This window comes from Chiloscyllium plagiosum, chromosome 38 (genome assembly GCF_004010195.1).
Source record: "Chiloscyllium plagiosum isolate BGI_BamShark_2017 chromosome 38, ASM401019v2, whole genome shotgun sequence".
Lineage (NCBI taxonomy): Eukaryota > Metazoa > Chordata > Chondrichthyes > Orectolobiformes > Hemiscylliidae > Chiloscyllium > Chiloscyllium plagiosum.
In genome coordinates, this window is record NC_057747.1 from 28,818,392 (window position 1) to 28,832,209 (window position 13,818).

Genomic DNA, 13,818 nt, shown 5'->3' on the forward strand with positions numbered 1-13,818 from the left:
TGTGTTGGTGAAGTTGATGAATTGCTCAACCTCCTCGCGGGAGCACGAGGTGGCGCCAATGCAGTCATCAATGTAGCGGAGGGAGAGGTGGGGAGTGGTGCTGGTGTAATTACGGAAGATCAACTGTTCTACGTAGCCAACAAAGAGACAGGCATAGCTGGGGCCCATACGTGTACCCATGGCTACCCCTTTGGTCTGGAGGAAGTGGGAGGATTCAAAGGAGAAATTGTTAAGAGTGAGGACCAGTTTGGCCAAACGAATGAGAGTGTCGATGGAAGGGTACTGTTGGGGATGTCGGGAGAGGAAAAAATGGAGGGCTTGGAGGCCCTGGTCATGGCGCTCTCCGTGCTTCAGGCTCTCTGCCTTTATTCCTGATGAAGGGCTTTTGCCCGAAACGTTGATTTTGAAGCTCCTTGGATGCTGCCTGAACTGCTGTGCTCTTCCAGCACCACTAATCCAAGGTCTATCTCTGTGCTGTACGATGCTATGGCTCTATGAACCAGGCAGAGATCCAAGTGCCTATAGTTTGAGGTGGATGTGCTTTCAGCTGCAGGTCTTTCTTTTTAAATTTAATGATTACTTGGTCAAAATACCTTCACTATAACAACCTCCAGTTTTATCTTGACTTTTTCAGGTTTGGAGGTTGCATGATTTTGTGTTATTGTGCAGGAAGAATAATTGGGCACATTTGCATAATACAAAGTTTTGTTGATAATCTTTGTGTCTTTGCTTGAAGATGTGCTTTTTGCAAATAATAGTGTTTTATTTGGTACTAAATGAATCTGGCTGACTTGTTTCTGATACTGAGCTATATCCAATCTCAGATATAATTGGCAATATCACCTCCCTTTTAAAATCAGACTCAGTGAAGGAGTGGGACAAAGAAGGAAATTGTTCACGGTTTCAAAATGGGTGGTAGCGATGGTAGAAAGATCACAGCTTGCTAGTTTGGAGTTCTTGATCCTCATAAAGACAGGACAAGCAACAAAACAAACAGGATGGAGGCTGCTTGAAATATTCAGAGTCCTTAAAGCAGAGTCTACCAGGTTATTGAAGGGAGCAGTGGAGCCCAGGGCAGGAATCACTGCACTGGATGGAAGTGGGGAATAGGCGCTCTTCAGTTTGAATTTGATGCTTTTCATGGGGTTATAGTGAATGAGATCAGGTCAGTCACACACCATGCTCCAGGTCTGGATTCCTGTCATGTCCCTGAAAACATGCCCTGTATCTGGTGAATGGAAGTGGTTGTGAGTGATCTCACCAAATGGCAAAATAGATTCGATGGGCTGAATGGCCTACTTCTGTTCCTATGTCGTTTAGTCAGATCCTGCCCTCATCTTCAAATGATCAGCTGAGCTGAACATTGGAATATTCAATCACAGCTGATTTAGTTCGCAATTGCCCTGCTTTTAGTCAGGGAGTGTCACTTGATTGTGTATCACCTTGTGGGTTGCCTCACATTCAGTCCCAGAAGAGAATATTCCCACGACACACAGACTGGTTGGAGCACTCTATGTAAGGTGACACCACTCGGTATTGGTCACTTGGCCCAGTTAAAAGCAGGAAAATCAGTAACACGTTGCCATGTGATGCCTGGACATGGCAAATTAAATGGGAGAGCAAATAGCAGCAGAATCTGAAAGGGTGTTTTGGGGGGAGGGAGAGCAGGTATCGTTGGAGGAGGGGTGCATGTAGGGGCAGGAACCCTCATACTTCTAGCATCTATTTAGATGCAACTTGAAACATCACAACATACAAAGCAATGGGCCAACTGCAGGATAATGGGCTAGAACAGAATGTTTGATGACAGGTGCAAACAGGATGGGCCAAATGGCGTCTTGCTGTGCTGACAAAACTCAATGAATTCTTCCTGCTGCCAAAAATGGACAACCAGTAAATGGAAAAGGAGAATTGGAAATTGGTTGCTTTCCTTCATTATTTGAGCAGAGGGATTGGTTTATTGACCTGTTCCCTATCCTGGACACACTATGGGGAAGTCTAAGTCAGTGCAATCTCCTTGTCGATCCATGGTCCAGCCTTCGGTTCAGTGAGAGCAGCGACACAACCCTCTCTCGGTTTGCTCACAGATTTTCATCACTTTCTCCAATCCAAGTCTCTGATGCACAAAAACAGGTTGGGCTGATAGAAATTCTCAATGTCCCAGGATAGGGTCCAAGGTCCTGGCCATGTGGAAGCCTGAGAGCAGCAGGACAGTGTATCATTCCCATACTCTTGTACAGTGCCTAGGGCATGGTGCTTCAGAATGAGCCGAATGTGCAGTGTGGGCAGTGAGAATCACAATGTGTGAGGTACTATCCCTGTTGTGTGCTGTGCAGCTCTGCGACATGTTCAGGCACTGCATCACGCACACACAGTTTGGATATTGAACTAATTTACATTAGTATTTGACAACACCCAGCTTCTGACTGAAAGCTCCTGCCTGTTTTGATTCACGGTGTATGGTACTGTTCAGTTGAGGGTGCTGTCATCTCAGTCAACACTGCTCTCTGCTAATTACAAAAATTTACAACAAAAGCCCTCCACCATTCCATTTTAGTTTTTAATCAATGGTTTCCGATAACTTGATTTAATACACTAATACGTTGCATAGTTTTCTCTTGTCTTCTTACTCTCAAAATTATTCATCAGGCACTGGAAATAAAGAATGCACAGGAATAGGACGATCAGACAGCACCTCCCGAATTGGTGTCTGTCCTTCATATAACCAAAGCTTCCGATCTCATTGATTCAGCCTGCTTCAAGATTGCCGATCCTCATCCTCCAGGTGGATCGAATCTGAAATGCAGTTGTAGATTCTATCTCACCCACTAATCCTGCACAAAAGCTCTTTTCCCTTGCACAGCTCATATTTTCTTTGCAGCACACATGTCTCAGAGCTCTGTCTGACCTGCTGCTGCTTTTGTATGCTGGGTCACGATAAGAGTTGTTTGTGTTGAGGTAAATGTGGCAAAGTCTTGCTGGGAGGATAGCTGCAGGAACCCAAGGCACTCCTGACTAAAATTAAAACCAAACAAAACCAAAGCATCTCCAGTTCTGACCACACGCTCTGGAGATATCCACGCTCCCCTGACGCTCTGCTTTCATACAGATGGATATCTCATTTCGCGAACATATTAAAAGCAATAAGATGTGAAGAGGTGACTCGGGCTCTGGTAGCTTTAGGGCAACACAAGTAAACAGATTCTCTCTTTTCCTTCGTGCCCTTTTGAGATGTATCTCTGAACCCTTCAAAAACCAAGCCTGAGCTGGCATTTCCTGCTGCTCCTTACATTATCTCACCCCCATCCCCTGGTTATTGAAATCACTGCTAAAGGGAAAGGTTTCACCCTATCTATCCCCTTCACCATTTTGTACACCTCTATCAGTCATCCCTCAATTCTCTTTGCACTAAGGAAACCAACTCCAGCCTGTCTCGTCATCGCTGAATCACTCCATCTCCAATCAACATCCTGGTGAATCTCCTCTGCCCCTGTCTCTAGTGAAATCACATCTTTTCTATAATGTGGCATCCAGAACTGCTCACAGTGCTCCAGCTGTGACCTAACTAACTAGATATGTAGCTCCATCTTAACATCATTGCTCTTCTAGTCAATGAGTCAACTAGTAAAGACAAGTATAACATGACTTTTTAACCACCTTTATCCACCTGCCCTACTGCCATCAAGGTTCATCTGATCATCTACCCCCAAAAGGTCATACTGTTCATCATCAACTCTCTTGCCTTGTTAGTTTTCCCAAAATGCATCACCACATACTTTTCATGATCAAATTCCATTTGCCACTGTTCAAGCCCTCTGACTAGCCAATCCTACCTATATTGTCCTTTAGTCTAAGGCTTTCCTCTTCACGATTTACCAGCCCAACAGGTTTTGTGTCACCTGAGAACTTACTGATCATTCCTCTGCATTATGGCTAGATCATTAATATAAGCAACGGCCAACAAGGGACCCAGCACTGAACCCTGCTGTGTGCTACTGGGCACAAGGTTCCAGTCACAAAACACCCTTTGACCATCACCGTCTGCTTCTTGCCGTGAAGCCAGTTTTGGACCAATCTTTATCAAAAGCCTTACCAACGCCCATGTACCTCCACCGCAAAATCTTATCCACACATTTAGTCACTTCCTCAAAAAACTGCATCAAACCTGTGAGATGTGGCCTTTCTCTGACAGAATCATGTTCACAAATACCTCCTCCCCCTTGATTGCAATTTTTTCAATCATATCGCACTCCTCTGTCTGATTTCTGTACCTACATTGTTCTTCTGAATCATGACTGGAGATCATTTAAAACCTCACTTCTGTTTTCCAACTCCACCCACAGATTGACACTTAGGTGCCTAATGTGCCCCATTCCAACCCTAGTTATCTTCTTGTGTCTAATTTACTTTGAAAATGCCCTCATACAATCTGTACATGTAAAAGCCCCCTAGACAGCGCCTTCCAAACCTGAGTTCACTTCCATCCAGAAAGACAAGGGCAGCAGATACATAGGAACACCACCCCCTGCAAGCTCCCATCCAAGCCCCTCACCATCCTGACTTGGAAATATATCGCCGTTCCTTCACTATCACTGGGTCACAATCCTGGAATACCCTCCCTAAGGGCATTGTGGCTCTATCTATAGTACATGGACTGAGACAGGCAGCTCACCTCCACCTTCCTAAGAGTTAACCTTAAGGAATATATTTCACAAAAGCATGATTGACCAGGGCCCTGGCACCTTCACACCCCCAGAATGAACTCATCTTATTTTTGGACAAAGCCTCAAACATGCAAAGAATGATGGAGACCTCAGTAGCTGACAAAATAAAAGCCTTCAAATGTTTCCATCCAGGTATTTTGTTCTGTCTCTGCCTATCAGATTCTGAAACATTCTGATGTTAGTCAATCAACAGTTGCAGATCTGAGCTGCAGTCAAAGTATTGGTGATCCAATGTACCATGTCTCCCCGTTTCCAGGGGGAGGTCAACTGTGTGTATGAAGTAAATTAAATCCATGTTGCAGTTAGACATTCAGAGCACCAAACAGACTTGGTGAAGCCTGGGCACAGTCAGCGTGATTGAGATCCTAGCTTTAGAAAGTGAAATAACTAAATATAAATCTACATGACGGGAATCTGATAATGCTGAAAGCAGCACTCCATGTAACAGCTCATTGTAGGGGGTGGCCCAGTGAACAGAAGGGAAGGGAATAATAGAAAATAAAGATTTAATGCCAATGAACAATGTTTGCAAAACAAAACTCCCCGAGTGAATGTTCTCTCACAAACTGCAGCAACTTCATCTCCTAAAATGTTAATTCACCACATACAGACCCCTCAGGAGAGGCTGAATGAGACAATGGATTTGTACTAACCTGCTGTGGGAGACGGCTGCAAAATGATTTTTAATGATACAAGCAAACAAGGATTTCACTGTTATTTTAAAGCAAGCATTTAATGCAAACTGACAAAATCCAAGCAACAGCAAGCCATTTGGCCCCTCGAACCTGCTCTCCCATTCGGTGAGATCCTGGCTGATCTCATAGAACGTAAAACGTAGAATCCCTACAGCATGGAAACAGGCCATTACGCCCAACAGGTCCACACCGACCCTCCAAAGAGTATCCTACCCAGACCCGTTTCCCTTCCCTCCAATCATGTATTCCCCCTGACTAATGCACCTATCACTATGAGTAATTTAGGCATTGCCAATTTACCTGACCTGCACATCTTTGGACTGTGGGAGGAAACCGGAGCACTTGGAGGAAACCCACGCAGACCACGCAGACATGGGGAGAATGTACAAAGTTTACATTCCCATCCACCCCGATAACCCGCGATTCTCCGGCTAATCGGAATATCCTCTGGTGTGTTAAAAAGATGCAAATGGATTTGTATTTCATCAGCATATCCCCCCACTTTAATGTCAACTGACAATAATTCTTCAATTATCGTAAGATGAGAGATGCGCAGGATTGGAGAATGATTACTGATTGCAGCAGGGAAAGGTCAGGGGGACGTCGGGAATGAAAGTTGCTGATGGGATGTTCTACATCCAGTGAAATGGAAGGTCATGACCATTTCAAAATACAGGGGGTCTCTGACACGAGGGAGGACTGGGGGGGTCTCTGACATGGGGGGTGGTCCCTGACACGGGGGGGGAGTTCCTGACTCGGGGGGGGACCTGGACACAAGGAGGTCCCTGACACAGGAGGGTGTCCCTGACACAGGGGGTGGGGTCTGTGTCACACGGGAGGTGTCTCTGACACTGGGTGGGGTCTGTGTCACACGGGAGGTGTCTCTGACACTGGGTGGGTGTCTCTGACATGGGGAGGCCTCTGACACTGGGTAGGGTCTATGACATGGAGGGGTCTCTCTCTGAGCCACAGTATCGTGGCTTTGCTCTCTCTAGGCTGAACTCAGGAAGGAGCGAGCTGCAGGACTAAACAATGGCTTATCACCACAAATGTCATTCTTTCTCTAAGTCTGTTTGGTTTTGTATGTTCCTCTTATTCTCCACAACCACCTGATGAAGGAGCAGTGCTGAGAAAGCTAGTGCTTCCAATTAAACCTGTTGGACTATAACCTGGTGTTGTGTGATTTTTAACTTTGTACACCCCAGTCCAACACCGGCTCCTCCAAATCATATTTGATTAAATATTTAAGTGTCAATGGAGGTTTTTCTTTCCCTATTTGGATGTGAGGGTTGCAACAAGAATTGAAAGAGGTCATAAATGGTTTTATATTTATTTGTTTACATTTTAAAATGCTCTTTGTTGGCCTGAAACAAGGCTGCCACTGATCATAGGAATTGACTACATTTCTGTAAATTTCCAGCAGTCAGTGCAGAGGGCAAAATCTAAAATCACTACCCTCCTAAAATGTCACACCCTTCCATTGTTAGGAACTTTCAGTCCACAAGGACAAAAGACCAGTAGATGGTACGTATTCCCAGTTCTGAACACAGGCGGAGCTACTAAAACTCATTATGCCTGAAATGGTATTAATAGTTCACACAAAAAAACAATTGATTTTGACAAGGACAGAGACTGTAAATGACATTATGTCTGGATGCAGGCTTGCTCGCTGAACTGGAAGGTTCCTTCTCAGAAGTTTCATCACCATACTAGGTAACACCATTACTGAGCCTCCGGTGAAGCACTGGTGGTATGGCCTGCTATTTATTTATTTGATTAGGCTTCTTTGGGTTGATGATATCATTATCTGTGGTGATGTCATTTCCTGTTCTCTTTCTCAGAAGGTGATAATTGGAGTCTAAGTCAATCTGTTTGTTGATAGAGTTCCAATTGGAGTGCCATGCTTCTAGGAATTCTCGTGTGTGTCTCTGTTTGGCTTGTCCTAGGATGGGGACATGTTGTCCCAGTCGAAGTGGTGTCCTTCCTCATCTATAATAGCAGGCCATATCACCAGTGCGCCATCTAGAGGCTCACTGAAGATGTTACCTAGCATGGTGGCGAAACGTCTGAAAATGAACCTTCTAGCTCAGTGAGCAAACCTACATCCAGAACCTCAACCTGAGCTACAAATCTTCTCAAAACTCGGTAACATTATGTCTGTGGAGCTGCTAACAGTCCCTTAACATGATTATTAGACTCCTAAGCAATAAGATGGAAACCTATTACAGGGAACCCACCTGTTAGGTTGAAACTGATTCACCTAGGAATCCCTTCACATGATCAAAACTCCTAGTTGTTGAGAAAACACTTTAATTGTTCATTTTCTGAACTCAGTTTCAATCTCATAGACGCAGTTTTTTATGATGATTGAATTAGTCTGCGAAGGATTGTAGGCCCTCTGACTCTAAACTCAGTTAAGCCTGTTTCCATTCTCAATCACTCTGAAGCTTCCAGAAGTAAAGTTATTTTCACATTAAAAATGGACTAACCTCACATTGTTAAAGCTTCTACCAGTACAAAAAGGGATTCAGACATAAAATCCTGCCTTCAGTCAACTGCATCCATTTGTATCCACGCTTCGACGCAAAAGACCTCCACTGGTTTGTGCCTTTCAGGACTTTGACAGACAGCATTAGTGTCCATCAACTCGATTATTACATTATTCTTATTGGTAACCTCTTTCGTTTTCCCTCTTCTTTACTGTGTCTGCCTCTGTGTGTGTGTGTGTGTGTATGTGCGCGCGCATGTGTGCACGTTTGTGGGTGTGTGGGGTATGTGTTTATGGGTGTGTGTGTTTGTGGGGTATGTAGATGTGTGTTTGTGGGTGTGTGTTTATGTGTGTGTGTGCGCCTGCCTGTGTGTGTGTGCGCGTGTGCATTTGTGGGTGCGTGAGGTGTGTGGGCATGTGTTTATGGGTGTGTGTGTGTGTGTTTGTGGGGTGTGCGTGTGTGTGCGTGTATGTGTGTGAAAATGTGTGTTTGTGGGGATGTCTGTGTGTATCTGTCTGCGTGTGTCATGTGGGTGGGTGCTCATTCGCTGGGACTCAATGCAAGAATTAACTATATTTCTGTTTTTTAACCCGAAAGAGAGTGTGCTGTAGGTCATTTGAAAAATTGGGTTTCAAGCATGGGGCAGGAGGAGAAACACCAAGACCTATATCAAAAGGAAAAGGAAGTAAGAATTTTGTTTCTTTTTAAAGAAATACAGACAGAAGAGGAGTAAATAAAATATTCATCTCTCCCTAACACTTTGATTGGTTTCAGATTCTCCAATTCTCCTTGTCAAACTCTCAAGGAAGTTGATACTCTTCAGCGAGATCACTTTTCTAGCTCTCGACAGGTCAAAGATTTACACATTTGCAGCTAAGACCCCCTTTTTCCTGTACTCCATCCACTTTGCAACAAACCTGAGAATAACATTTCATTTCCTAATCATTTGAAAGGTAACTGTGATTCTCGTGCAAAACATCCATATCCCTCGGAATACTAACATCAAAGCAATATCTTGAACTCAATATCCATATTTTTCAAGTTGAAGATTAATATAAAGCCAATATATTGGACACTTTCAGTACGGAATAACTAGATGAGTCCAGCAAATAATTAAATTAAAAGCTGACCCAGGGCCAACATGATTCAGCTTCTCATCTTGATGATCTCTCTTTGGTGAAATGCCAACAGTCACCCAAATAAATCAATAACACTTAACTCTTTGACATCAGAGTCATTCATTGCTCAGCGACAGGTTGAGTCATATCCTGTGATAGTAGCAATAAAAAAATTCTCAACTGTTTCCATGCAAAGTAGAAATATATGAAATATTTATTGGTAGCTAAAAGCTCAAGGTGTGACATGCCATATTTGGGTAATTTACTGTCGATAGTCTACAGAGAAACATAAAGTCATTACTTCTCATTAACTGTCCTTTCCTTGAGACCCAAAAGACTGCTTGGGTGTACCAGTCTTCACCTCTCGCTCTTGCTGCTACAATACACTGCATTGCTCTAAACATTCATAACAAGATAACTCTGCGAAAACATTGGAGGAGCCAAGCCTGCTCTATTGGTAACAGTACTGACAGACCCACAGAAAAGCCTTTCTGTACTTCACGGAACAATTTGGAATTGATTTTGAACTCACGGTATTTGCTTTCGGATCATATTAAAGTCATGGCGCAGCAATAGCTTTCTATTTGGCAGAAAATGAATCCTCGCTTCCATCAGAAACACAGACTGACCGAGTGATTGGCTCTGACTGATTTAAACTCTTCCTCGGAAGAGTGTGGTATATGAGAGAGAAAAAAACATTTCTCCCACTGCTCAGAAGTGCAATCAGAACCAAGCCTGAGAAATGAAACAGTGCTGGTTTAATCTTGCCAAGCCTTTGATAGATCACAATCTTTTGAATATTTTCTCCGTGTAATGTTGATGCATATTTGAATACATAAATATTTCTGTCTCAGAGACAATTAGAGAAACAGTGACAAAGTTGAAAGCTATATTTTGAACTTGAACCCCGAGTTGAATATACGAATCAATGATGATGTGTTTATGCCAATGCAGCTTTTCATCTCAGACGTGTTCAACATGACCCAAATACCAGCTTCCCCTTTTGAGATGACTGCTGATAGGTCAGACTAATCCCCAAGGATTAAACAGAGCAGCAATACAGCCTGCATTGTGACAGATAAGCAGATCATTTATTGGAAAAGACATCAGCACAATTCCGCATCCCTTTCTACCTGGAAGCTTATGTTGAAGTCACTTACTGGATGGAGTTATCCATTCGGGAGACAGTCAGGAATGCAGCTAGGTTGGCTGTGTATGAAGAACATACGATCAATGTGAAAAGCCACCAGCTTCCCATTACAATCCGCATGGCAACCGAGTTCATAGGTGAATCCCCACCTACAACCAATAACATCTATTAGAATGTTTTAGGATCTTAACCAATGACAGATCTTAAATCAGTTCCATCAAAAACAACAGAAGGTGTGAAAAGATAATTATTTCTCATTTTATCAAAATGTTTTGATAAGTTTTTGAACAGTACTAATCAAATCTACTCCTTTAACTGAGAGAGAAAACCTGGAAAGAGAGGTCACAGAGATAAAGTGGAAATGTCACTGGCCTAGTAACGCCAGGCTAATGTTCGAGGAACTTGGGTTCAAATCACACAAAGACCGATGGAACTAAAAGTTGATCTAATGATGACTACATTACCATCATCAAGTGTGTTAAAAATCCACTACATTTGCTAATGTTCTTACCCAGTCTGGGCCTCCATGTAACTCCAGACCTGTAGCAATGTATTTGCCTCTTAACTGTCCTCTGAAATGGACCAGAGAGCCAACCATTCCAAAGGCTGCAGGGGCTGGACTATAGGTACTGGCCTGGCCAGTGATGCCACATCCTGGACAAGAGTTTAAGAAAAGCACCGGTGCAACATCTTTAATGGGACAGAGATGGTGGGGTGGGGGTGAAGGGGATTAATAATTATGTGGAGGGTAAAACAGTGGACAAACCCCTATTTGCACACTGCTAACAACTCACCCTTTGTATACTGTTACGACATTGTAGCAGTCTGCATTATTAGTGTGCCCAACAGTTGTGCTGTTAGACACACATTAACTTAAAGCAATCCATTTAGTGAAACTCAGAATAATGATCAGACTGAGGAATTACACACTGAAAATTAGATTCTGAGAGAGTTTTCGGAATAAGTTAAATGGTGTTCCTCCATTTGTGAAGCTTGTGGCCACCTTCATGGTATACAAATAGGATACATTAAGAAAATTGTATCTGATTTTCATTTACCAATTAAGTTAATTATGAAACAGACTTTTCTTTGCAACTCCAAAGCTGGCCAATCCATTATTTTGAGAAATATATTTCCATTATTTTAATAAGGATACATTAATGCAAATGAATATTGGTATTTTGTTGTCACTGTCTTGGGGATTGCAAAGTGGTAAACTCTCGGCTTTTTACCCATTTTGATCAACGAGGCCTTCATTTCGCAGTAATTTCAGATTCATTCCCCCGTGGATTAACCCTGAGCCTGCAATAACCAAGCCTCATTTTTTATTCATTCATGGGATGATGCATCACTGGCTAGATCAGCACTTATAGCCCATCCCAGAGGGCAGCTTAGAGTCAACCACATTGCTGTGTGGTCTGGGTTCACAAGTAGGCCAGACCAGGTAAGGATGGCAGATTTCCTTAGTTATTAGACGTTAGCGTACCAGATGGGCTTTCCCTGACAATCAAAGATGGATTCAGGGTCATCATTAGACCTTTAGTTTTTTTTATTGAATTCCAAATTTCAATATCTGCTGTGGTGGGATTTGAACCTGGATCCCCAGATCTGTGGATTAACAATGCAATGATAACACCACAAGGCCATTGCCTCTTCCTATAGCCTGTAAAGAGAAGATTGTTCATCGTAAAACCTGAAGAACATCTCATGGATGTGTTGAGAACTCATGCACCCATGGAGAGAGTTTGTGGTACCTGCCACTAACCCTCCATCACTGAGTCTCAGAGAAGGATTAGCAGCAGATTGACGCTAGGGATCTCCGAAACCTTTTGCAGGGTGACAGTTATTTAGCACTTCCACAGCACAGCTGAAGCCTACTCAAGCCTTTAGTACCCTGCTCCCTAATCTGTGTGTCACCTTCCAACTGAACCAATGAGGATTGCCACAGCTCTCCTTTCACTTCAGAATCATACAATCTCAGAAAATGAAGCCTTTGGCCTGTCCTGACTGTGTTGGTTCTCAAGAAAGAGCAGTCAAACTCCACCCCACATCCCTGCAATTTCCTATCCAACCCTCTGAGCACCACATGTCAGCCCCATGTGTCCAATCAGGTTCTGGGGACTAAGGGAATAGCCTGCCCCCATTGCTGCTGGGTTTACTCAGTGTGACAGGGCACAATTAAATACATAGGGCTCTGCTTTCAAATGTGGAGCTCAAAAGCAAACCCTTCTTGTTAAAGATCTGGTTAGTTTGTGAGTAAGAAAGAAAGATTTGGATTTTTTCTAAATTCATGCTCTGCACTTTGCCCATCAATTAATTGATAGCTGAAAATGTACATGAAAATCTCTTGTAGCCCTGAGGAACTGTTCTGTTCCTTGGGAATTAAAAGCTGGTGCTAATACAGTGCTATGGAACAGCCGCTCGTTAATCTTAAGGGAAAAGAGAAGCAGAGTTAACATTTCAAGTCTGATTTAACTCTTTTCAAAACTGTACCACAGAAGGGTCACTGGAGTCAAAAGCATTGATTCTGTCTCTCTCTGTCTCTGTAGATGCTGCCAGACCTGCTGAGTTTCTCCAGCATTTTCAGTGTTTGTTTCAGATTTCCAGTATCTGCAGGATTTTGCTTTTATGCTAATCTTCAGTGTTTGCCATTTGTTAATGATGCCATTGGGAGTTTGGAAAATAGGACAGGAGTAAAAGTTCATGTCCACCTTATGCTAAAAATTCATTTAAATTCCATTTGGCTTGAACATAACAACAGCACTTTCCAATGTTCCTGTGATCTGAGGGACTCTGCTCAGTTTCTCTGTCCATGTGAAAGTCTCCATAATGTCTTCCATCACACTGAAGAAAAATAATTCAGTTGCGACGAATTCCACCATAGTAATGCATGAAAGGTTACTTGGGTGGAGTTTTCTCAGGTTCCTGGACATACTTAAACAGAAGAATCCATTCAGCTCCTCAGACTAGCTCCACCATTCCATGCTGGTGCCTCCTTGCCCACCTGAACTCCACTATTCCAGCCTGATCCTCTGACTTCCTCAAAAATCGATCAATCACTATCCTTAGTGCACTCAACCACTGAGCATCCCCAGCTTGCTGAGAGAGAGATTTCCAAAAATTCACAGTCAAACATTTCTAACCCCTCGGCTAGCAACAGGAAGCTGACATTCCTACTTCATTCCGGTTTGATAGTCACAGGTGAGGTGCCGGAAGACTGGAGGTTGGCAAACGTGGTGCCAAACTGTTTAAGAAGGGTGGTAAAGACAAGCCAGGGAACTATAGGCCAGTTAGCCTGACCTCGGTGGTGGGCAAGTTGTTGGTGAGAATCCTGAGGGACAGGATGTACATGTATTTGGAAACGCAAGGACTGATTAGGGATAGTCAACATGATTTTGTGCGTGGGAAATCATGTCTCACAAACTTGATTGAGTTTTTTGAAGAGGTAACAAAGAAGATTGATGAGGGCAGAGCAGTAGATGTGATCTATATGGACTTCAGTAAGGTGTTCGACAAGGTTCCCCATGGGAGACTGATTAGCAAGGTTAGATCTCATGGAATACAGGGAGAACTAGCCATTTGGATACAGAACTGGCTCAAAGGTAGAAGACAAAGGGTGGTGGTGGAGGGTTGTTTTTCAGA

The 13,818-nt window shown here is 43.3% G+C and overlaps 1 protein-coding gene across 1 annotated transcript in view; it reads right to left on the reverse strand.

The window, feature by feature from the left end:
• Positions 1-13,818, reverse strand: part of LOC122541732 (glutamate receptor ionotropic, delta-1-like) — a 662,279-nt gene that overhangs the window by 28,001 nt on the left and 620,460 nt on the right. Inside the window, exon 12 of the mRNA XM_043678619.1 lies at positions 10,187-10,325. Within this exon, the coding sequence (XP_043534554.1) occupies positions 10,187-10,325 (139 nt within the window). The remainder of the gene's footprint in view (positions 1-10,186; positions 10,326-13,818) is intronic.